Below are 26,330 nucleotides of genomic sequence, written 5' to 3' on the forward strand. Positions count from 1 at the left end.
CAGGGCCAAGGAGGTGATCCTCCCCCTCTGTGCAACATTGGTCAGGCCGCAGCTGGAGTACTGCAACCAGTTCTGGGCACTGCACTTCAGGAGGGATTTGGACAACACGGAGAGGGTCCAAAGGAGGGCCACTCACATGATCCAGGGACAGGAGGGCAGACCCTGAGGAGAGGCTAAGGGACCTTAACCTGTTCAGCCTTCACAAGAGAAGATTGAGAGGGGATCTGGTAGCCATCAATAAACTTACTAGGGGGAAACCAGAGGGGAATGGGAGAAACCTTGTTCCCCCGAGCGCCTCCTGGAGTAACAAGGAATAATGGCCATAAGTTGTTAGACAGTAGGTTTAGACTAGACATCAGGAGGTGCTACTTCACAGCCAGGGTGGCTAGGATCTGGAACCGACTTCCAAGGGAAGTGGTGATGGCTCCTACCTTGGGGGTCTTTAAGAGGAGGCTTGACGATTACCTAGCTGGGGTCATTTGAGCCCAGTTTTCTCTCGAGCCCAGGGCAGGGGGTTGGACTAGAAGATATGCAAGGTCCCTTCGGACCTTACATCTATGAATCTATGAAAAATTAACCCCGGAGGGAACATATGTCCCCTAAGGTGCTCTACTTTTGAGCACCTTAATGGAATTCCTGATTTAACCAGGGTTAATTTTTGGCACAAACAGCCATTTTTAAAACCCTCTGTAGCCACGCATATGTATTTAGTCACAGCTGTTGAGCACCTTCAGGGGCCATATTGTTCAAAAACTGTCACTTGTTTGCATCCTACGTGTAAGAATGAACGAATGCTGATCTAACATCAGTACCAGAAAGGCACACAAGCCTGTGGCAGAATGCTTTACTCTTCCTAGACAGTTCACCTCTGCCCTCAGAGTGGCTATTCTTGGACAGCAAAACTTTAAAAATGAACTTGAATGAGAAATTGTGGGACAAGAGATCATCCACAGAATGGATTGTTTTAAACATGGTCTAAACTGAGTCTATGGATTCTTATCCTATTACCTAATTTAGTGTTTATAAATCCTATGTCCCTCAGTGTGTTAACTACTTTGTTTTTCTCTCTCCTACCCATCTTGCCTCTCTCAGAAGTGCCCCCTCCTTTTTCCTTCTCCCTTGCCTACATTTGTATTCTAATCACTGCTTTGTGTTTAGCAGCTCCTGCTTCCTGCACTTCCTTCACAGCATCTGACAAAGTAAATCCTCTGCTTATGCTATGCATCTTATGCTATAAGATACAAATGCTATACATCTCCAATGTAATGAGTCTATAAAGGTGCAACTACCCTGCCTTCTGCCTGACTTTAGACTAACATATTTAAATACCTCTCTCTGGGGGCGTATACATTTGCATTAATGCACCTTTTCTAATGTGCATTAAATTTAGTACTTTTGATGTGAGGTACTAAATGAATGTGCATTAGGCTGCGCTAATGTGCTGTAGCAGTTTTTTTAGTGTGCACACTTTTTTTGCACACATTTGACTATTTTACTGCGCATTAGTGTAATGTCACGGTTTTTACATGATGCTTTAATGTGCAGTAAAATAGTTTATTTGTCATTAAAGCACATGTGTAGATGAGCTCTCTGATAACCTTTTAACTAATCCAATTTTTTTCTGTAGTATCCAGTGTGGCGTACTTTACATTTAATGTCATTTTCAAACTCAAGTCATACCGAAGGGTGGAAGCATGCATGAAAAGTTAAAAATAAATAAATAAGAAAACTTCATGACTGCTGGTCTCAGTGAATGGAAATAGAAAGCTAGGATTTTAATCGGAGGCTATTGTAGTTGTGTTTATATACACTAGCTCCAGCAGGTTTAATTTTTTATTTGTTTGCTTTAAATTTGTAGAATGTATTGACAACTTCAGTTACATCTTAGACTTTTAAACAAAGATTACCATAACAAAAGGATAAAAGTTCCCCGTGTGTATCAGTCATTAACACATCAAAGAGTATGAAGTATGGGAACATGTAAGGTTAGCAATTTCCAATAATAAACCTATGGAAGTTACTTCCCAACCCTATACTATTTTCAGATTTACTCACTGGCAAAAACCACAAAATGAATGCACTGTAAAAGGGTTAATTTAGAATAGATCCTTTCCGCTATGCTACATGGAATTCCATTATCCTGACTGTCTGATAATAAAGCTTTTTCCCCTAGTAAAATAATTTTTCATAAAATTGAAGGGGAAAAAATTCTGCTGTTGGGTGCTGACTCCTGGCCAAGACCAATTAAATCCCTGATCTCAAAAGACAGCTCACTGCACAAATTTAAATGACTGAAATGCACGGTCACTATCACATCTACTGCAATAATTTCTTTTGGCTGGAGGGAAATAAATGTGACAGAAGATTTTCAAGTAAAAAATTACATAATACTGAGAATTTATACAGGGATTTTTTTCTTCAAAGCTCCTTACAGAGATTAACTAATCCTCAAGACAGCCCTGTTAGGGAAATATCAACATTTTACAGAAGAAAAAGTGACTTGTTCAGTGCCAACACACTGAATCAACATTCAAAAAGGGATTAGAGCTAGTGGCTACTGGTCCTGCATTCAGACCACACCTTTCCAATGCTGAAAGAGTTTTGCAAGTTGTCTTTTAATTTCAGGAAGCCATCTGATCACCCCAGTCAGTTGCAGTGACATGCTGTGAGGTACTGCAACGCCTCTGGTTTCAGAAGCAACATCTTTTCTCTCTCATGTCAGACACTGGTCAAAGCAAAAACTCACAAAATTAAGGACAGTGAGTAATTAAACAACAGCCTTTAGAAGAATCTCTTCTCTAAGCTATACATTCTGTCTGTGCTGTATGAAGTAGCTTGAGCATTTTTATTTCTATATGAAGCACAAGAATATTATTGTGAAACAGATCATTTCAGAGTGGCTATTAGCTAATGTTGCTCCTTTTGTCAAAGAAAAATAAAACCTCACACAGCCATGCAAAATAAAGTGCTTATTCACTGTACTGAATCTGCCACAGCAGATTTTTTTGTTCTGTGACAGATGTGTCTTCTGAAGGAACATCAGCCCTTCTGCAAAGTACTATCTCTATATCCTGACAAAAAAGCAGTCCTGTTAATTTGCGATAAACATATTAACACAAATCCAGATTAAACTGTCTTCACTGCAAGTAAAAATGCCTAATCATTAATACTGGAGTGTTATTTGCCTACTCTTCTGTTTTTTAAAGTCTCTTACCATTTATATTTATGACAGTAGGCAGCTCTACATGTTTCAGAAAAAAAGACACCCCCCCACTTTTTGGTAGTTTGTAAGTTTCCTATTATGATGAAGGAAATCTATTTTGATCCTTTCTATAAGATTTGGCACCAACAGTTATCTTTATGCTAAAAAGCATACAACATCAGATGACTGAACAGCACACTGGGTTAAAAACTATGGGCGCAGGCAAAAGTGACATTTTTCATGTGATCTGGCCCCTAAAAGCACTCTACAACCAGGTCATAACACACATTCACAGCTGCAGAGCACTTTAAAATGGCTGATTTTGCAAAAAAGTAACCCTCATTAAATCAGGTAGTAAATTTAGGCACACTAAATTAGAGTGCCTTAAGGAACTTGTATAGAGTTCCCTGAGAGGGTGACATGTCATGCCCCAGGTCTGCTGGAGGGAGGAGGCAGAGAGACTCTTCCCTGTGCAGGGAGGGGAAGAGTACATGTGCCCCCCACCCCATTGAAATGGCTGCCTTGGGAGTGCAGCAGGCAAGCTTGGGGTGGGGTGGGGTGGGGGGGGCATATGAGCCCCAAGACTGCACAGGCCCAGCCCAGCTACCCCTGCTAGGGTCTGGGAAGAATGCAACCCTGGGGCTCAAATCCCACTCTGCAGCCCACCTGCTGCTTTTTGACATTGAGCCAGCTGGGCTGGTGTGGACCACTGCCAAGCAGCAGCAGGCTGGCTGGGGTGCCATCTCCAAGGCTAGATGGGCCTGGCCCAACTACCCTTACTGGAGTCCAGAGGTTGCTGGACTGCGCCTGTGCAACCTTGGGGCTCAGATCCCATCCTGCAGCCCGCCTGCCACTTTTTGACAGCACACCAGCTACGATCTGCAGAAGAGCATGTAATATTAAAGGGCATAAACCAAAAAAACAGGGTGTGCCTGACACAGGATGATCATATTTCTTGAATCTCAAAATGGGACAGAATCCCAAAACAGTTCTAAAAATGGGATCACCTCTAGTGAGGAAATTTCTGAAAGCAGGACAGCAGCACTAATTTGAAGAAAATGAGCCTGGGACAAGTGTTTAAAATAGGACTGTCCCAGCAAATATAGGACAAATGGTCACTCTAGTCTGACAAGCTGGAGAGCTTACTGTTTGGTTAATTCACTTGCCACAGGTATCAGATGTACACCTTCAAGACTTGATTCTGCTATCATTTACACTGGGGTAAAGAAGCCACAGCGCTAAGGAGGATAGTGAGGTTGCACCATGGCAAGGAAAAGCAGGGTCCTATTATTAGAAAAGTATCTCCTGTTTGTTTGATCTTTCTTGATATCAGTGATATCATTTTAGTGATATGCTGACAGTTTCTGCAGCAATATTTCTTCCTGGTTGTAGGTGGTTCATCATGAAAGTACAGAATTGTACAAAGACAGACATAGATCCCAGGCATATGAACTTCATTTACACAAAACCTTCCAGATCCTTCCTGGATTTTTTGGGTCAGACTCCTATTAGTCATTCCTCAAAGAACAAAAGAAATCAATCAAGGCTATCTGTGAAATCAAAATATCTAAGGGATAATAATGATAAATAATAATAGTAGCAGCTTTTTCTTAGCTCATGTATTGGGTCAAAGCCCTGGCTTCATAAGTAATACATCAAACTGTGTATATATATTTTTTCTCTATAACATAGGATATCCATTTGCAATACACTGCTGTTGGTAGAGACAAAAGCTCTTTTTTTTCCAAAAGAAATAAGCAGCAGTGAATTCTCTGTAAAAAAGACTGCAGGATGCCAAACAGAAATTGAATAATACAGGAAAGATGAGTCTGGTACTCATCTCAGGATATTAGAAAAAGGGGCAATCAAGGAAAATAAAATCAATAATTAAAGAAATAGGTTCATAAATGCACCTGTGGAACTCAATGCTACAAGATATGACTGAATCCAGGAGTCATACCCCTAGACATTTATATACTGGTAGTGAAAAATATCTGCACGTCGTATATAGAATGAATCTATAAATGACATAACTCCTTCTGCCTCATGGCAAATAAAACCTAATAAAATGGCATTCTGTTCCCTTCCTGGTCTTTTAAGTGTCAAGATTTGATTGTTTATATGCCATTTTGGTTTGGTTTAAGGCATTTTCAGTTACCTAAGTTCCAAAAATGCCACTCAGGCACTGGTAGGAATTCTATTCCTGGTCACATGACCTATGCATATGTCATTGCCTGTGTACATAGATTGAGTGAGCATACACACTGGCAGCAAAATGGGGATTGCAGGGGAAGGGACAGGAGGGAGGAAGAGAAGTCCGATGGTTTTGTCCACCAAGCCACAGTCCCTTCTTCCAAACTCTTTCTGAAGCTGCCTCTCTGGGCAGCCGTGAGAGGGAAGTATGTGGGGAGAACTGAGGCCAGAAGGAAGACAGGGAACTAAAAAGCAGATATAAGTAAGTAAGGTAAGGTGGCTGCTGACCTAGGAGAGGGTCCTGGGTTCTAACCTGGGCCTTGCATCCAGTGAAGCAGAAGCTTTCCTTCTGAACTACTCTCCAGCAGTTTGTTTTCCAATGACTATATAAAATGCAACAGGCAGTGACTCAGATTCAAAAGAAATGTCAGAGGAGGGGCTGGATAATGCCTCATCAGTGGTGTGTTAAGAATGCTATTCTGGAATGTCAGAGAAACCAAGGTTTAAATCCTCTCTGGACAAGGGGAGGCCTAGAACTCAGGTCCTCCAGCTTCTCAGGCAAGCACCCCAGCCACTCAGTTACTGGGGGGAAAAAAAGACTAGAAATCTTGTGTACTTTCCTTTCTTTTAACATGGGAAGGTGCTCCCCACCCCTCAGGCTGAGTCCTGCTAATCATGGATTTTGGCTGACTATATTTTCAGGCTTTAGATTATACTTATGTCTACAAGGGGTATGTGTACATACCCCAGTTCTGTCCATGGCTAACATGTTGCTTACTGCACATGTCCAGTCTAAGCACAGGTTACGTGACCAGGAACAGAACTTCTATCTGTGTTTAAATGGCATTTTTGGCACTCAGATAACCAAGACTACAACGCAGGCAACCAAATCCAGACACTCAGGTGATCAAGAAAGAAACAATGCTACCACTAACTGCACAGAGTTCAGAAGAAACTTAACTAATGGGCAGATTGTTCTATTAATATTCATTCAAAGGTTATCCTTCTGCCAAGTCATCTGGAACTACCCATTGTTGGATGCAACCTATGGAATTACGATGGACTGTGGGTTTGATCTGGCAAAGGCTACCCTGGCTAGGAACACATCAGGAGTAAGATTCTTTCCAATCCTAAAAATGACCCAGTCTACATTTCCTTGAAATCCAACATGGTACTAAGAAAAAAGGATCATTTTATGACTCAACCATCTGAGTAAAGAAAAACAAATGATAAAGCCAGTGCTGGGTATGGTGTGCATAAATAATACAAGGGTTGTTATAGTGTTAGCCATTAAATTTACAAAAGCACAAAGCTGAACACGGTTGTACAAACATCTTAAGGTTCTATTAGGATTAACAACAGCTCTGGATTTGCTCTGGTGGGTCATCAGTACACATGGCACCACATTAGCTTTAAAACGATGTGCTCACACTTAGCTATGCACTTACCATAAATAAATTAAAAAAAAAAAAAGCTTCTCCAGATAGTGCAGTGACTCCTCAGCACAGCAGAACCTCAGACAGGCCTAACATATCACCTACTTTAAAGAAGAAATTAAAGTAAACATTTGCCAGGTTCACACGACGCATAACAATGCTTGTTTCCATTTAATAAAATCATGCAAGCAGACCTAGGAGAAGCATGTTTATGCTGTGCCTTGTAACGGACACCTCAGAATTCGGCCTGCTAGTACTTGTGAGTGCCCCTTCAATGTGTGTGCTTATTCAGGCTCAAACTTTCCAGGTTTAATATAGAGGTTAAAGAAGAGAGACTGGAATTCACTGAAGCCCTCCTGAGCAGTGAGCTTGTGTTCTTAATTTCTTCTGTTCAAAATCTTATCTCATACCAGCGTTCACATTCTTGCCTTCTCTTTTTCAAGACTTTCCTTAAGAGACCTGCTCTTTACATTTTGTTATGCCTATCTGAATTTTAAAGTTACAAGAGCACTTTGTTTCTACTTACTATCAAACATAAAACAGCAGATATACAAATTATATGTACAAAGGAACTCGTATTAACACCAGATTCCAGGTGGCTTTGCTGCCACACTTGAGGTCTGTGTATAGTGTATTATATATGGCCACACCAAACACAAAGCTATAAACATTTCATTATAGGAGAGAGTGCGTTTGTGCATTTGCATATATACTTTATCTCTGAAAAGTCCTACACTCAAGACTTCTAGGCACCTGTGTGCATGAGATACACATTTTAGAAAATACAGTATTTCAACCAACTGTAAGTGAAAGGAGGCATTACTGCTCTTGGACACTAGTAGAGCTGAGCAACATTGGTGAGACATGAAAAAATGACATTCAAAATGAATGCAAAGGACATATATCATGGGATACCATCTACTGGGGGTGGGGGGTCTGATGCAAAGATACATGATACATCATTGGAGTCATTCCTCTAACATTTCTTTATTGCAGCAGCTCCTAGGAGTGAGGAAATCTTGTGCCATCTTAAAAGACAGACTTAAAAGACTTTGTGGGGAGGTACTCTCACCAAAGGGAGAAAGGGGACTCTGTCTCCCTCACACAGAATGACCCAACGTGGCAGTTTGGATTTGTGTATCTAAAGCATCCAACATGCATTCCTTAGCAGTCCTGAGTGTCCTCTACAGAGACTGTGACTCTACATTCTAGGGCTTCAGCTTGCCTTCCTTTACCAGTCGTTCATTGAGCTGGCATAACTGTTTCAGAAAGCCATCATTAGGACCAATCTCCCGCTTCTGCCGGACAGTACTCAATGCACTCTTGACATCCATGTTTTGGCGAAGCATGAGGTAAGCAATGACCAGAGTTGGGGAGCGGCTGTATCCCTCACGGCAGTGTACAAAGACTCGACCTGCACAGGGAGAAGGCAGAAAAAATTTGGAATGTATTTAAGACTATGGTGGGAGGCACTACAGAAACCCTGGATGGATGGATGGATGGATGGATGGATGGATGGATGGATGGATGGATGGATGGATGGATGGATGGATGGACGGACACTGGTTCTTCAGCCATCTAAGGGCTTCAAATTTTGAATGGCCACATCTGAAAGAGGTACCAAGGAAACTGAAACTGTCACCAAGTAATTATATATAGCAGATGTCTCCACAAATTAGAGCAATAAATATAATTTGCTTCTACAGGAAGAGAAATTCAAATGTTTCTATTTGCTACTTTCAGATCTAGAGTAATGCTTACAGCCTGCAGGACTTCATAGTTACCTTTCTGCCCCTTCCCCCACAGGAGGACCAGAGTCATGGAGGAACACACAGAATTAATGAGTGGTAGGGCTTTTTTGTATTATCTTTTATTGGATGAATTGTACAATTAGGAGAGATGCTGGACAAGCTTTTGGACCCAAAGTGAAAAACTTGTCCAACATCTCTCAACTATACAATTGGTCTAATGAAAGATATTTCCAATCCTCCCCCACAAAAAAAACCGCCACAAAAACCCAAAACAATGTTTGCCTCTTGTACATTTTCTGGACCATCATGGCTATAACAATACTCCAAGCCTCCTACATGCAGTGTTAAGTGTACTGAACCACAGATGTATAGCATAAACAGAGGAGGCTGTTGGTGTGGAAATATTACACCTTTCACCAAATTAGACACACATCCTTATATTTCTTTCTTGTGTCTTTGTGACAAGGTATTTAACAGAATTCACAGATTCATGTTGTGACCTTAAACTTGTAACCTCTAGGCTGTCAGCCATGCACCTTAGCATCCATGTCACCCCAACCCACATCCTTTATGTTGAAATCCTGGCACTTCTTATTCCTACTTCATTGCTACACCTTAACCAGGCAGTGCTGTCCTGCATTTATGAGGTCACATTAGAACTTCAGCTCTTTTATTCTTAAGAGACTTCCCACAAGACATACATCCAGTGTACCAGATGCATATCAAAGCATTGAGTATGTATCTGTGAAGGCAAGCAACAACTAGCTCTGTTAGCCAAGGGCTAATAAAATGTGGTTAGATGACTGATGCATCTGACCACACTACTGTCCTCCTGCTCCTCGCCACTCACTCGTGCTCCTTATGAAGAATGTGCCAAAATAAATAACCAATAATAAAATGAAATGCCATCCACATCATCTCTCTCAGGAATTCTGCCCGAGTTGGGTCACTTCCAGCTGGCTTTTCACTGACCTACTTTGCAGAGACAAAATCTTTTTCTAGATGGGAGCAGGGGGGAATGCTAGCCCCAGCCAACTCTCCACAGCAAATCCCTTACTGAGAAAAAGGACAGATGAGTCCCTTGCACACATTTCATAAAATAATCCGGTTTGCTGCAAGTTCCAAAACGGAAAAATTATTCCTTTTGGGCCACTAAAATACTGAAAGGAAACTCCTAAGCCAGGTGAGGAGCCCCTTTCCCCTCCAGAACAAACAAATTCTTGCCTAATATTTTCCTAAGAACATACAGTTATACATTTAACAAGATCTAAAATGTTCCTGAATTTGCCCCTCATGTGTGTTCATCTCCATTTTCCAAGTGTTCCTTAGTCATAGACTTCACAGTTTTTTTCAAGAGTTCATCTATACTCTCCTGCAATTAAGAGTATGGGCTTCCTTCTGTAAGCCAACCCTGCCTATATTGAGCTCCTCACCAGAACACCTTGCAACCCTGGAGGAGAAAATAAAGTTGCAGAAAAAGATAATTTTGCACTTGCCACTTCACTGGTATGAGTAATTATTTTCTAGGACAAATTAGGAATAACAACTATGGCTCACCAAGGCCTTCCAGCAAAGCTGGGAAGAGTGTCAGGCTGTATAATTGATCTCCCTGGTTCATTCTAAAACATTTATTACTGGAATACAGTGCCACTATGGGTGCCATCCTAACTTTCCCCGAAATGCCAAAATGATGAGCAGTCACTATACGGAAAGAAGCAAAAAAAAGAGCAAAACAATTAAACTCCCTATCAAACCATGCAAATTGAGTTTTGAAATGTAGATTAAAAAGTGGGTCTGATCTTTAACCTAGCTGGAAGTCTACTATCTGTTTGCCATAATGATGAGAGGCATGGGTCAGGAATAGGGAAAAAAAGTCCAAGACTGGATTCCATTCCTGGTACTGGCAAGTAACTGCAAATTCTGAGTGATTCTGTGATTTATATGCATCTTTGGGTGCCTATACATGAGCATGGAGGCTGGAATTCCAGCACATTGGAGCAGACTCAATTAATCAAGTCTGCTGGAGTGTGGCAATTACTGTGCTCCAGCAGCCTCCTGCATCTCATGTATCAGCATCCCTGTGCTTAAAAATGGCAGTGGGGATGCTTGAACTGAAGCTCAAAGAAGTTATAGTTCAAGCGCCCCAGCTGCCATTTTAAAGTGCGGGGACACTAATACATGAGATGCTGTGGCACTTTAATTACAGTGGCTCTTGGAGCTGCTGTAATTAAAGAGCTGCTACACCTCACCCCCCAGAGCACATGTAAAAGTGCTCTTTGTGAGCAAAACTGTGCAGAAGAGGCAGGATTTCCGTGCTTCTGCTGTGGTTAATTCCATCAGCCTGGATCTAGTAGCCTACCCTCCCTGCCAGTGCAGAACTGGTTTTATGGCTCACAAAGCTATGATGAGTTAAGTTTTACTTTTGGAATGCACCAGATACAACAGGTTGTAGGCCCAATCCTTCCCTTTCTCCATTTTCAAAAAACCATGAGAGAAAAATATTCCCTAAGCAGATCTGCCTGAACTCTTGAGGCGCGTCCCCATGAGCACACATGTTCAGGGGCCCGCATTTCCCATGGGACAAATAGTGGTGGCATACATTTGTGCCACTATTTATCCCCAGACATGCCCCTGCATGCCTGTTGCGGCATGTGGCAAATAGACCCAAGTCGGGGAGGGCAGGTTGAGGCTGGCACCTGTGCTGGCCCCAGGCAGCCTTCACTGAGGTTATGGGGGAATCCCAGGACTACAGTGGCACTGAACCAGCTGCTTGGAGCCTGGCCAGTAGCCAGAACATGGCTTTGGCCAGCCAGGCTCCAGTTTCCTGCAGCACACAGTTTCCTGCTGCATGCACCATGCCACTTTTTCAGTGGCGCATTTTGACACCAGAATTTCCTGGTGTCAAAAAATCCTGCCATGCTGCTAATTTGCAGCACAGCAAACCAGTGCACATGTATCGCGTGCAGTTTGCAGTGCCTCAAACCGCTTTGAGGTGCCACAAACCACATGTACACACTTGTAAGGATGTACCCTTGGAGCTTTTCCTCTTCAAATGTCTAGATATGGGATGAGAAAGCAATTTTGAATCTGTGAAAAAATATGAAGTAAAAGAAATAATCAGGTAACAAGAAGCAAACAGGGCCCTATACACTCTGACCTTGTAGGATTGTCACCCTGAAGAGGTTCAGAGAGTAGTTTAAGATTATTCATTGCCTGCTCAAGGGCCCTCAACCTCTCACTAACATGTCTAAGCCCTGAATGCCTGGCTTTCTTTTTCCACTGAAATTCTGACCAAAATAAAAAATAAAAATTATTGTTCCAAACATTCATGTGCTGGCTAGAAAACAAGGCAGAGAAATCCTTAGAGATGTCTTACCATCCTTGTGGGACAGAGCTTTTTCAATAAAGTCAGCTGCCTCTTCAAAATACCGACTGAGGTTAAACTCTTGGGTGTCGTTAGCTTTAATACCATGGTAGGTAATGCCTGTGCCCTCGTAGAACTCTGCGTTAGTGTTCACATGCATAAAGGACTTTCCCTCTGCTGCATTCAGCACATGGGTTATGCCCAGGCGCTGCAACCTCATGATATTCTTGGCTATGAACCTGGAAGGTAAAAAGCACGAAGAGAACAATAAGGCTTTAAAAATCAGGCAATTGTAGGCCAAAATGTGCTACATTTACAGTGCTGTGGGGAAGTGACTGGTTAGCCCTCTGCTGCCCCTGAACCATATTACCTGGGGGAAACTAGTCAACATACTGCACTTGAGTGAATTTACTGTAGATCTTATCTCAGAAATCAATTATATTCTCAGCCTATTCAAATGGGCTATAATCAGAAAGGCTTTAAGAGCAGCTATGATCACCACTTCTGAGAGAACCCCATTGTCCTGTACCTCAAATGAGCAGAGAACACTTGGGACTTCAGAAACTATCAACACCTTCTGGAACAGGGGAATCCAACCACCACTAAGAATCAACTATGGATACTAAGAGAGCTTGCAAGCTGTTGTTTCATGTTTAACCTTCTTTTATACAAGCTAATATAGGAACCAGTCAAAAGTCTCCATTACCAGTTGTCAGAATCATGACTTCAGGCCAAGGTATAGTACAGCCACAACACTTGGGGTTGTAGTAGTGGCTGGCCAAAAAAACAAAGAAATTGTATCTATACTTATCCTACCAGCATTTTTGTAGGACTTTATGTGGATAGATATCCTTAGACTACTTGCAGAAGTGTACAGAAACATCTTGAAATAGTTTAAGTCAGTGGTACCCAACCTTTTCACTCTGCAGGCTGAATGGGCAGTGCCAGGTCCATCTGCAAGCCAGATCTGGCTCACATGGAGCTGGCACAGCAGGAGCATGCTCTGATTGTAAGGGGTAGGGATGGGGAGTGAGCAACTCAACCCCAATCTGGCCATCCAAGGGGACGGGGAGTGGCCTGACCCTACATTGATTTGGATGTGCAAGGGCAGCATAGGCCCAATCTGGGTGCAGGGAAATGGCGGAGTGGGAAGCAGCCTGGCCCTGATTGGGGGGCAGGGATGGCAGCACAGCTCAGTCCAATCCCGATGTGGTGAGAGGAGAGGAAGGGGGAGGGAAAGCGGTGCAGTCCCCATCCAGATGCACAGGGGAGGAGGTAGGGAATGACCCAGCTCCAATTCCCAAGCATGAGGTAGAGGTGGGGTTGGGGAGAATGGACAGGGATCAGGCCAGGCTGATCCAGATGGGTATGGTGTGGGCGTGGCTTTGATTCTGCTTTTTGGAAATGGCCCAGGCAGGACTTGATCTCACCATTTGGAGCTTCTACTGCTCTCTTGCTGCCAAAATTTCCTGACTTGTGGGAATCCTTGTGGGCTAGATGCTATGGCTCTGCAGGCCACATTTGGCCTGCGGGCTGGAGTTTGAGCACCCCTTTAGGTCATTTCTCTCAGACCAAATGAGGCTAAAAAGTTGTAGTGGATATTTTTCCTTGAGGTCTTGCCTGTAGAATCTACCAGGTTCAGCCCTCCTCATTGACCACAGGGTGGCAGAAGGGGAGCTGGGGAGCTATCTTCCTCTGAAGGACTGGGATGCTGGCCATGGCTAAGGTTGGGACTTGGACTGAGATGTACCCAATGATCCTGTGGATACTTAGAAAACGTAGAGGTTACTGGCTCGAGAGTCTTGCTCTTCTGCTTAGGATCATGTCAAATTTAGGGTCAGGAGGGAATTTTGACCCTAGGTCAAAGCTTAGCAAGGTTTTATGGTGGGTTTTGACTCCCTTTGTTCTATGGAACACTGTCCTGTTACTAGGCTTCCCTAAGTATATATTACCAATTACGTCTCTGTTATTTCAATTCCAGGGCATTTCAATAACAGGGCATTACCAATGCCCATCTCCCCCTTGCTTTTACTTGCTGCATGGTATACTGTGTTCTTATTGCTTTCAGTATTGTGCCTTGCAATTGTAAGGATCTAAAGAAGTAAATATAGAGATTCCCTTGGGTAAATGATTCCCTACAAATACAGAACTGAACTAGATGGCCCAGGAGTCTCCTTCCAGTCCTATGTTCTTCTAATTTCTGTTATTCAACACGTATGAAGTTGCCTGAAGCTCTTTTGAGACAGTATGCACTGAAATGCCAGCAGTACCTGGACATTGCTCAACTCTGCGTCTCCTTTATATCAAAAGTAAATAGTACCTTCACCCACCTAAACCAGCATCTGGGCTAAGATGAGCCCAAACAGAACAGAGGACGAGCTTTTAGGAAGACAAAGCATTTTAAAGAACTTACCTCACTGCCTTTATATTACTGAAGTCCTTTTAGACTCCTCAGCTCTACTGGATATTTAAATAGTCATAGCAGCAAAACAAAAACCTCCATGTATTTCCATCTCCAAGTGGCCAGAAGACCCCTGCCAAATACACACCATACTATACCTGTCAGGTACAGGCCTAGGCGTGATGATGTGTGCATCCCAGGCTTGATTACTGAAATGTATTATATCTAGGGTTGATGCCACATACTTCGAAAAATTTCCAAATGGTGCAAACAGCTTTGGAACCAAAGTGACCATGGGTATCACCTCAGTGCTTGGTTCTGTACACCAAAATAAAATCTTTACTAGGGACAGATAAATTAAGTCAGAGGAAAGTGGAGAGTACCACCACTACCCTCCAGATTAGACCTGTCCTTAGAACTAAACTTTTGAGATTCTGAAACTTCTCAGTAATTCCCCTACACATTTACCCCATTTGTATCCATTTGCTCTTCCAAAGTTTCAGCCAAAAGAGCAACTATAAAGACTGAACCAAGGGGGGGCAGGGGGAATCAAGGTCTAGACAGTTCCATCTGAGGTCTGCAAACAGAAACCTTTTGGGTAAACTGCTTATTTTAAGACCACCGGTCCTATTTAAAAAAAAAAAATGTATGATAGGCTTCCAAGTGATAACAAAGGGCCAAGAGTCCTTGGATGAATATTTTCTTGATATTTTAGAAATCAAATAAATAAAATATAAGTTTGTGATGTGTATCCAAACTGAATTGGCACAATGAATGCTGAAGTTCTTGCACACCAGCAGAGTTATCAGCTAATCAAAAGTTAAATGCACATCTATGCCATCTGTTTCCCCTGCAACCATTCACCTTTCAAACCTGAGCACATACAGCAGATGAATCCTCATGGATTAGTAAAGTTTTTAATATTTTCTGCAATGTGCTCCCAATAATCATGGCAACAAACCAAATAATTTTTAAAGGCTGTGCTCTTCCAGCCAAACAAAAGCTGGCAAATTCTCTGTCTGGCAGAATAACAGCTATGCTAGGGAACAAATGTTGACACCAGGGGAATTCTACTTGGAACAGAACAGCAAATGCTTTAAAACAATGCCTGAAAAAAATTAATTCTGTGAATGCCTTTTCTTTTATTATATTTTACACCTAACATTTGTTTTGACTGAAAACATTTGGTCATTGAAGGAATAAGAAAAAATTCTTGGCCAACATGATTTCCCATATTTAAGAATCGGCAGGCTTTCTGGAAACAGCCTAGCTCAACTAAAACTGTATGGAACTTGCTCACTGCTGAGTATCTTCAGCTAAAACACAGAGCAAAACTTAGCTTCTGCTCATTGCAGACCAGAATCTTCCATCATTTTCAACAGTCCCAGCAAACCTCTCACTGTCTCAGTGCCAGTTTGGTTACATCATGTTCAAACACTCTCTTCAGAGAAATTGAACAGGGGAGATGGTTGCTGGGAAAAAGAGCAGTATCAGCTTCTTCTTTTTCCCTTTGGAAATTCATGCAATCTTGTCTAGTCTGAATATGGAACTGCCCCTTTCCTGGCCCTGTAACATAAGTACAGATGTAACCAGAGACCATATACCTTCCAACCACAGATCAGTTTTACAACCCACAAAATTCTAGTCTTGAAGGTCAATGGTTAACAGCAGGTGAGTCTAAGCAAGATTGTCACGTGATATTACTCTTGCAGCTGGCCAGTCCAACAGATAACTGGGTTACAGACCTCACTAAGGAATGGAATTTATTAACAACCAATGAGGCTTTTCTGACTGCTGAGTATCTTCAGTAATACATCACATCTCAGTTCCTTTTGGGATTTTCATGTGTCCATTTTCTTCTCACCACTTCTACCCTACAGCTACTGAGTTTAATAATCATTTGAGCAGAAAACAAGCAAATGAACTCTGCCTTCTAATCAGTGGGTTAATAATTAGGGTGGGTAGGCTACCATCATGTACCCTTTGAGTGGGTCCTGGTCCTGAAGGCTGCTGCAGGTAGGCCAAGTGTCAACCCTGTCCCATTCCCTAACCCACAGTGGTACAGCACTCCCAGTTTTTAGCTCCCACTGCAATTCATTAAGCATTTTTCCTGAGTTCAGTTAAGTTTAAAAGTGCACAAGGACTTTATGAAGATCCTGTATGTGGGATTAAAAAATATATCAAATTACACATTATTACTAGATAATCAGAAATAATTATTTTCTGTAAAACACTTTCTTAGGATGCAATTCCAAATAGCTTTAAGAGAAAAATGTTGGCATTACCACAGTAGATTGATTACACACACACACACACACACACACACACACACACACACACACACACACATACATATATACACAAACACACTGTGGTAATGCCGACATATATAGATTTTGATATTGCACACAAACTATATATAAAGATTCATAGATGTTTGGGTCGGAAGGGACCTTAGTAGATCAAGTCCGACCCCCTGCCCTGGGCAGGAAAGAGCACTGGGGTCAAATGACCCCAGCCAGGTGTATGTCTAGCCTCCTCTTAAAGACCCCCAAGGCAGTGGAGAGCACCACCTCCCTTGGAAGTCATGCCACATTTTGGCAACCCTTACTGTAAAAGAAGTTCTTCCTGATATCTGACCTAAATCTGTTCTCCATCAGTTTGTGGCCGTTGTTCCTAGTTATTCCAAGGGGTGCCCTGGTAAACAGAGCATCTCCTATTCCTTGCTGTCACCCCCAATGAATTTGTAGGCGGCCACAAGATCACCTCTCAACCTTCTCTTGCGGAGGCTGAAGAGATCCAGGGCCCTCAATCTCTCCTCGTAGGGCTTTGCCTGCAGGCCCCTAACCGTACGAGTGGCCCTCCTCTGAACCATCTTGAGGTTGTCCATATCCCTCCTGAAGTGCAGCACCCAAAACTGGACGCAGTACTCCAACTGCAGCCTGACCAGTGCCACATAAAGGTGAAGTATCATCTCCTTGGACCTGTTTGTTATACACCTGCTAATGCATAATAAACTACGGTTAGCTTTACTGATCACTTTGTGACATAGACAACTCACGTTCATCTTGGAGTCAACTATGACTCCAAGATCCCTTTCTACTGCTGTACTGCTGAGAAGGTTCTCCCCCAGCCTGTAAGTGTGCTGGTGATTCCTTCTCCCTAGGTGCAACACCTTGCATTTCTCCTTATTGAACTGCATCCTATTCTGTTCTGCCCACTTCTCCAACCTGTCCAGATGCACCTGGATTTGTTCCCTACTGCCTGGTGTGTTAATTTTACCCCATAATTTGGTATCACCTGAGAATTTGGACAGAATGCTTTCTATGCCCTCATCCAAGTCACTGATGAAGACATTGAACAGCACCGGTCCAAGGACCGCGCCTTGTGGGACTCCATTGCCCACATCTTTCGAGGTTGATACTAACCCATCCACCACCACTCTCTGGGTGAGACCCCAAAGCCAATTTGCCAACCACCTGACCATGTAATCATCTATGTCACAGTCACGTAGGGTGTATACATATATAAGTGTGTGTGCACACATGCATGTGTGTGCACATGCAATATCATAATCTACTCAATGTTTAAGATTAATATATGTAGATGTTACCATCTGGGGAGACCAAATCCTAGCTATTTTTCCTCAATTAGTTGTCAAACTGCTCAGTCTAAAGCAACAGAGGCAGGTATGAAATAGTTCAAAGTATAAAATAGAATAAATAATCCCAAGGGGGAAAAGAGTCCTTAACTAACTGCCTCTGCACCCAAGTACTTATCAAAAGTAAAATTTGTCTGTCAGGAAAACCTGGCATCACCAATGGTTGATTGCTGCTACATTTGTGAATGGATTTTTCCTTGTTCCCCATTTCCTGTCCTAACATGGCAACTTCTATCTCCCCAGGCTCAACTTTTATCTTCCCTATCTTCAAAAAAACCCCCATGCCAGCAGATGAATTCCTGCTGACATGTTTGTTTTTTTTAAAAAACGGTTTTCAGCTTCCAACTCAACTGTTCTTTTTCAAATTCTTGATTTTCTTTTGCTCCCTTTCCTCTTGCCAGCTCAAGGCCTTTAGGAACTAGTAACAACTTGCTTTCCTTCTTTGACACTAAGAATTCTAATGTACCACAGTGTTTAGACCAACTTTAAAACAGGATGTCTCTGTTTGGTCTTTCATGCCTTTGATCTGCTTCTCCCTGTTCTGTAATTTGAAATTTTCCTGTTTATCAGTCTGCAAGTGAAAGGTTTTTGGTTCAGTTGGATTCTTCACCTTCTCTTCTGGTAGGCTGAACTAAGGCAGGGTTTGAATGTTGGTATCTGCTCCTCTTTCTGCAGCTCTTCTATTTTTTTCTCCCTTTGCATCAATTTTTCTGTCCAAAGGTCAAGAGAGAAAAAGATCCAGGTTGGAAGGACACTGACAGTCAGAAGGGTGCTTTCAAACCCTCTTGTGAAGCTCCACTACTTCCTGCTCCTCCACTTGCCAGAAAGATTCTCCCATTAGCATCAGTGGTACAGCAGGCACAGTTAGCTTGCTTTCGCATTTTGTAAAACATTCTATCTGCTGGGACCAGTCTCTGTTTACAGATACTTTAGTCAACTTTTCTCTGCTCTCATACATCACTAAATAGTGTTGCCCAGGTGATCTGGTTTTTCTGTTTTTTGTCAGTATAACCTTTTACATTTTGATAGAGATGACAATGCTTCCCTGGTTTGGGGCCAGATGTTTGCATTACTATGCCACAATCCTTATGGACGCCCTTTGGAAAGTCTCTGAAGAAGCAAAAGCTTTGTCTGATGTGCCATCAAAGAGTCAACAACATCCTGTGGTGCTGAGTTTACCTACATCGGGTCCATTTTTCTCTACCATCTGCATTATGTTTTTCATTGAATTTCAGCATTCATAAAACACGAGCTAGCTGAAAATTATCCTCTGAAAAAGCAGGCTGATGCTGCAAGATAGTTTCTACATTATCAGCACAAGCAACATAGGTTGAAAACCCATTTAGACAAACCAAGACCCTGCATTATGCAAGTCATCTCACAGAATCCCAAAGTTGTCAGGGGCATCATAAGAACAGGGAGATTCTAGATGAAGCATTTTTACTTCAGGTTCATAGGATAGTCTTATACAACCACAAATCATTCTCAGTGCTACAGCAACTTTGCATAGTCCCCACTCTGCTTTGGCTCATCTTAGATTCTGTAGTCACAGAAAATAATTTAAATTTCATTCTCTATTCTAATTTATTTTGTTGCACTAATAATCAAAAGATTATTATTGTAGAAGTCTGTAACCTCTGTAATAGTCCTTTCCTCACTATTATATTTGAGCCTTGTCTTGTGGAAGGTGTTACTATTCAAATGGCTTGCTATCATATACATGGATATTTTTTCCCCAAAAAATATTGTCCTCTCTTTTATCTTTGTAATCTCATTAGCTTTTTCCCCCCTCACATCTTACATAGAGGTATCATATACTTTGGCTTTGTCTGTATCATGAAGTCACACAGTGGCAGGATTTTTCATACTACACTGTCTGCATTGCAATTTAATATCACCCTCCTGAATCTGAGCGAAATGAGATCCTTAAATAACATCATCCTCATCTTTAGTTGAGCATGAATCACTCACAAGGAAAAAAAAAGGCCGTGCCAGAACGTAAAATATTTCTGCGCATTTCAAACAGAAATGTCTTTCAAATGGAGTTCAGATAGTCTCATTCTCATTTATTCATGTTCTTATTCATTTATTTTGTCTGACTCCAATTCCTCACATGCCAGGTAAATGAGATGTGAGTTTCCTTGCATCTGAAAGAACAGATGCATCTATTCTAGGAAATGTTACTTTTTTTTTTTAAGTTCTGCTATGGGCAATGGTCAGTCAGGCCTTCTTGTCCAAAAAAAGGAGTGATCCAACCAGGTCAGAATTGAAGCTTCGTGTCAAAGCAAATAATCATGTCACATTATTCTTCTTAGCAGGACACTTGCCATATATACTGTTCAGTATTCTTCTACTACCAAGTGCTTTTCAGAACAGTTCTGAGGGAATCACAGACAAGGATTATATGAGGACCAAAACCAAGATATGAACCCCTCAAACGTCTCAACTCTAACAGAATATGAACATAGTATTGCTTAAATTTCGGTTTTTTTCTTGTTCAGCAAGAAAGAAGACTTATATGATTCTATTAAGATGTAATAGCCATAATGAAATGCCATTAGCTTTCAGTCACTCCTAGAATTGGACTCCTCCCACACCTCTATTGGGAAGACATGTTTGAACAAAGGTTTGCCTGGCTATGCCTTCTGTTTGAACCTGCAGTGAAGTCATAATCCTGCAACATCAAAGGACATTTGTGACATCACAACATTGCTGTGGAAATTATGGAATCTTAAATGCCTCATTATTACTACACTACGGACTGTGAAGGAGGAACTGAAGAAGACTGAGGGGAAATTTGGATGGCTTTTCTCTCAGCTACAGCACCACACGTCCTGCTCAAAGTGCCTGCTGGGAAGGAGGAATAACACAAGCCTGTTAGATCCATCCAAAGGCTCCAAAGAAGGAGGATTCCATCTGTGCTAACCACAGTCAGAATATGAGGACTATCGGGAACAATGAAGCTGTTTAGCAATGTATTCATATGAATATATTGTGACTTTTAATGTTTTTCTTTGCAAGGTTTTCATTTGTTGTTCATTTGTTATTGTCATTCTTACAGTAAGAAGATAAATTTGGACTTCTTTTTTACTGCCATCTGCAAATTTTATCAGCAATAATTTTAGATCTTTCCCTGGATTGTTGGAAAATGCGAGAGAGACACAGGCAGCATGAGAGAGCGAGCAGGCCTGAAGAAGAATGCCTGGAAGCATCCTTGACCATTGAGATAAAACTCTTAGTGTTAATCTTGAAGCAGTATTACTTTCACTGGGTGCTTTACTTTCACTACAAGTGCACTTTAATGCACATTAGCCTATTTTAATCCACATTTAAGCGTCATGGAAAAAACTGCTCTGTAGCTAATGCACATTTTTCTAGTACCTCACAATAGAGGTACTAGATTTAATGCGCACTACCTAAAACACATTAATGAACCCGTAGATGTGCCCATTTTGAGTTGCAAAGCTTGGCAGTAGACACAAAGGCAGAGCTTGGTTTTTGTTTAAAAGAAAGGTGGAAACCCTAGGAGAAAGGTGGTTTAGGGTTTAGAAACCCTTGGTTTAGGTAAAAGGTAGAAAATGGGTGCATCTACATGATTTTTTATTATTTTTTGTTATATTTGAATGCCCCCAAATTAGATCAGTGCTATACACATACCATAAGACAGTCTTCCTGTTCTAAAGGATGTACAGTCTAAATAGCTTTAATAGTTGGGAAAGGAGACAGGTGCTGAGAGATTAAGTGACTGCCTAAGGTTATAGCAGGTGAGTGACAAAACAGGGAACTGAATCTACGAGCCGAGTGGCCTGAATAAATATGCTGCATCTGAGAAATAGCAAAGTGCACAAATAACATATTTTCTTAATTATTTGTTGACACTGATATCCTGGATTTGTGGCTGCTGCCTCCACTTTACCTAAACGTTCAAGCAGTCGAGCTTTACTGACCAGAACAGTCACAGAGAACCTGTCAGTCACTGGTCTGCCTGCCTGCATAGGGTGTCTTTTTGCTCTCAGCCAATAGCAGAACAGAATCAAAACCATGACACTTACTTGACCAATCACAAACAGGAAAAAAAAAAATAAGTTAAGGAAAGCAAAAGGTAGGCCCTATGAAAGCCTCCCTTACTATATTAAGAAGTTGTGCATGTTGTTAGATTAGGCAGCCTCACATGTTTGTCAGGACTGTCCCTGTCTCCGCTCCTTCTGCTTTAACGTTACATGAACTTGTTGTACCTGGTCAGTTTAGCCTCCATGCTGCAATCCGGTTTAAGTAGGGCTTTGCATGTCCACACTGGCACACTTAATTGTAGGCTAAAGACCACAAGCTGTAAACTCTTTGGGGCCAGGGCCATGCATCTGAGCAGCACTCAGCTCAAAGGGGCAGCCTGTCTCCACTAACTCTCCTTGGGTGCATCTACACATGCACTTTGCTGCAGAACAGACTAATTAGCTCTGCAGTAAAGAGTCAATGTCTACATGGGTGCTGGTATTAGGGTGCAGTGAACTTATTAACCCTGCGGGAAGATAGTGCTGTTACCAACAGTACTATTTTACTGCAGAGTATTTTACTGTGCCGAAATGCCCGTGTAGAGAGCGTGCAGGCGCCCAGCAGCCAGCTAGGGGCCTGCTCTGCCCTGGTTCAAACCGCTGCTCCCCTGGCTGCGTAGAGATGCTGCACCTGGGAGCAGCGGACAACCTGCTCTGCGGTTTATTCCTTTGCATTTATTTCTCGTGTAGACACACCCGCCGTCAAGTCCCCTCTTCCTGCTTGGCATGTCCTTTTTGACGGCAGGCCGTGCTAGGGGGCCCACACAGTCGCGCAAGCCGGCGACTTTGGCGGGAAAGCAACGTTTCCTCCCATTCGTAGCTCAGGCCTCGAGCGGTCTCCATCAGCTCCTGTTGCTGATGCTTCCCAGGTCCCTGCCTTACCGCCGTCCAGAAACGCGCCCCCTCACCCTGAATCCGGCAAGAAACTCCTCCCGCCCGCCCGCGCCCCAGAGCAAGGCAGTGCCGCTCCTCTACTCTACCTCTGCTCTCCTCCCGAGGCCCGGGGGCCCGCGCCCTACAGGCCTGCCCCCCGGCACCTCACGGCCCCACCGCCCCGACAGCAGCCCCCACCCCCAGGCCCCACGCCCCCCGGCCGGGCCGGGCCGGGCCGGGCCGGCCGCGCTCGGGGGCGGGGGCAGGGCCCGGGGCCCGGGCTCGGCGCACTCACGCGTTGCCCACGTGGACGCGGGGTGCCACCTCGTTGCTGTGAGCGCTGGGCAGGCTGTAGCAGCCGCTGCCGTTGGCCAGCAGGTCGTTCAGCTCCTCTACCGAGATGCGGTACTCGGACATGGCCCGCACCCGCACCGCACCGCACCGCAGCGCTGGGCAGGCCCCGCTCCCTCCGCCCCGAGCCTGATAGGAGGGGCCGGGATCAGCTGGTAGCGGCAGCCGGCGCGGGAGGCGGCAGCTGCTGCCCGGGCGCCCCCTCGCTCCCTGCCCGTCTCCCCCCGCCGGCCCGCGGGGGCGGCTCGGGCCCTGCTCGCGGGAAGGCGGCGGCGTAGGGCACGGCCAGACACCCGCTCTGCGGCCTCCCCGCCCCGTGCCACCAAACGTGAGCTCTTCAAGCGGGGAACGGCCGTGCTTCGCCAGTTAACACCCCCCCCCGGCGCTTCCCTGCTGAGGGGATCGCCTTTCTCAGCCGAGGGAGGCTGCTCTGCGAGGCGCTCTCGGCCGGGCGCGGCGGTGCCCCAGGCTCCTTTCAGAGGTGCCGCGCAAGAGTCGTACTGCCAGGGGGGCGTCCAGGCTGCAGCCGCCTTGCTCTAGAGGGACAGGCAGTCAGGACTTGTAGTAGAGATGATCTCTTTTTATTAGACCAACAAGATTTTGCAAAAAAAAAAAATAAATTTTTTTTTTTTTTGCAAAAGTCTTGTTGGTCTAATAAAAGAGATCGCCTCTACTACTAGTCCGTACTGCCAGGAGTGCATGAAACTGAAGTTGGTTCCTTATTCCCGGTTGCCTGTGCCTTATTCCCGGTTCCTTATTCCCAGGAACCAACTTCAGCCTCATCGGGAGCGCATGTGTCATTCCCAGGACGAAGCTGACAAAGGATTTTGCACGGGAAGCTGTAGTGTTACAAACATGCGGCGCCATTGTGGTCTTCCAAAGTTCCTCACCACAGAAGAATTGTATTATTTTTTTGTTGGCAAAACACAAAAGGGGGAAAAAAAACAACTAAGCTGGCACTTTCTAAAGGGTGCCTCAAGTCTAAAAAAAGTTCACAAATCACTGGCTTAAGCTGTAGCAGCTTCTTTGCCAGGCCTGAAGGAACACACTTTGCACCCCAAAGCTCGAGCACCTCTCCAAATGGGTAAGTTGGTCCAATGAGAGACTGCCTCATCTCAGAAATCCCTGCTTCTTGAGAAATCTCTCAGCGGTCAAGACGGTCTGCCGGCAATCTAGCCTGCACCATCGTGAGTCCTCCCACCCTTTTAGGGGTTCAGAGCAGTAAAGGCTAAAATGGAGACTGGACCGTCTCTGTTGCACCTGCAAAAAGAGTCTGAACACCAACCTCTTGGGACAAGAGAAGGCAGCAGAGCACTAACGAGGTATTGCTGCCAGAGGTGCTTCGACAACCCTAAATTCCACCACAGTCCCTCAAACCATAAGCAGGCAGACTGACTCATCTTGTAAGTATTGATATTGATTTGGGAACTATTTGTGCAGGTCCTAATGTTCAGCCCACTGGGCTACTGAGACCAGGCATTCTGAACTGCTGAACTTCAGAAGTTGGTCTATGAATTTTGAATTTCAAGAGATGCCTAAGGAATAGCTTGAATCAGGTGTCTGAGCTCTTGAGAAGAGTGGAAGATCACTACACGCCCTGAGGTTTTGTGGTGTTCATTGGGTACCTCTAAGCATCTCTGGCTGCTTTTTTTTTGGATTGCCCTTTGGAAGTGGTTAATATTTTTCATTCACTATGTACAGTATCAAGGCACATAAACCTGCATCACTTTTCAGCATCTATGAAACTCCCCACTGACGTTAAAAAAAAAAAAAAAAAAAAGGAAAAGAAAAAAGGTCAGTTTTAATTACCTTCTTGGGGCAGATGGTGAAAGGTATGTGGGAAATACCTGAATCAAGGAACCTGAAACTATTTGGATTCTGGTCTAAGGTTGCATCAATTGCTAGCAGATTTTCATTTTTATTAAAACTGGGGATGATGTCCAGAGCCATGTCTTTGTGCTAGTTGTACCAAAGTGAAGCAGGAGGGTTCTGTTGTATTCTAATGTGTGTGGAAACTCAACAATATCATTATGATCTGCTTAATAAGAACTGTATAGTCTTTTAAAGCAAATATGTTGTTGAACTTATGCTTAAATATTTTTGAAAAGTAGCAAAATTGTGCAATAGTGTGCTTGTTCAGCACGTCTACATATTGGATGCGTTTACACGTTCATTAGTGCGCTTTTGCTACTGGGCATTAAATGTACTATCACTACTAAATGTGCATTAGGCTGCCCTGATGCGCAGTAGTGAAAGCACATGCTTGCTTAGTGACACTTAATGCGTAGTAGCCTAATTTTACTGCGCATTAGCGTATTAGCACAGTTTTTGCTGTGACACTAATGCACGGTAAAATAGGCTACTCTGCATTACAGTGCACATGTAGACACGTCCATTGTGACCCAAACATATATTTTAATAAAAGGACTGTTTCAGAAGTGACAGTGAAAGAAGCCCCCTCCCAATGTGCCTGGGGCCAGGGGCCAGCTGCTGGTACAGCCAGCAGAGCTCTCCTGGCTTCATGCACATTGGGACCTACCCTATCCCCCTTGCCAACCCCAGGGCTAGCACACACACACTGTAGCTCCCCCTGGCTGCTGCAGGGGAACAGAGCTGGACAGAAGCAGCTTTTTACTGGGCTGCTCCCCTTGGGAGCAAATCTGCTCCCAACAGGGTACATGTGTAGACGTGCTTCTGGGGAAGGCTTACTGCACAATATTTTATTTAATGCAAATTAATAGCACATGTAGACTTATGTTGTATTCTCTGAATACTGGATAAGCCAATGGGAGGAAAATCAGACCCATTGTCTGCTTTCCTGCCTTGCCGTTTCTTGCTCCCAAATCTATTTCTTCACCCTTTGACTTTCAGCTCTACTTTTTGTCTAAAACCTGTTGTTTGGCTTGAAATATTAATCCCTTATTTATTTCTAAATTGCCTTCCTGACCTGAATACCATGTACTTGTTTTAACCTTTTACAGTTGATCAGACACTTGCAGTATCTTTTGCTTTATTTACCCTTCCATTACAGTCCTCCTCCCATCTACTC

At 43.4% G+C, this 26,330-nt stretch overlaps 1 protein-coding gene across 1 annotated transcript; it reads right to left on the reverse strand.

Moving 5' to 3' along the window:
* Window positions 1–1,819: 1,819 nt before the first annotated feature.
* On the reverse strand, window positions 1,820–23,551 carry DUSP3 (dual specificity phosphatase 3). The gene is made up of 3 exons (XM_006268590.4): window positions 23,226–23,551; window positions 11,959–12,185; window positions 1,820–8,245 (listed from the first exon to the last, which is right to left on the reverse strand). The coding sequence occupies exons 1-3, from the start codon at window positions 23,345–23,347 to the stop codon at window positions 8,040–8,042; spliced, it is 555 nt and encodes a 184-aa protein (XP_006268652.1). The 5' UTR covers window positions 23,348–23,551; the 3' UTR covers window positions 1,820–8,039.
* Window positions 23,552–26,330: the final 2,779 nt, after the last annotated feature.

The sequence above is a fragment of the Alligator mississippiensis genome, chromosome 4 (assembly GCF_030867095.1).
Source record: "Alligator mississippiensis isolate rAllMis1 chromosome 4, rAllMis1, whole genome shotgun sequence".
In the NCBI taxonomy this organism is placed as follows: Eukaryota; Metazoa; Chordata; order Crocodylia; family Alligatoridae; genus Alligator; species Alligator mississippiensis.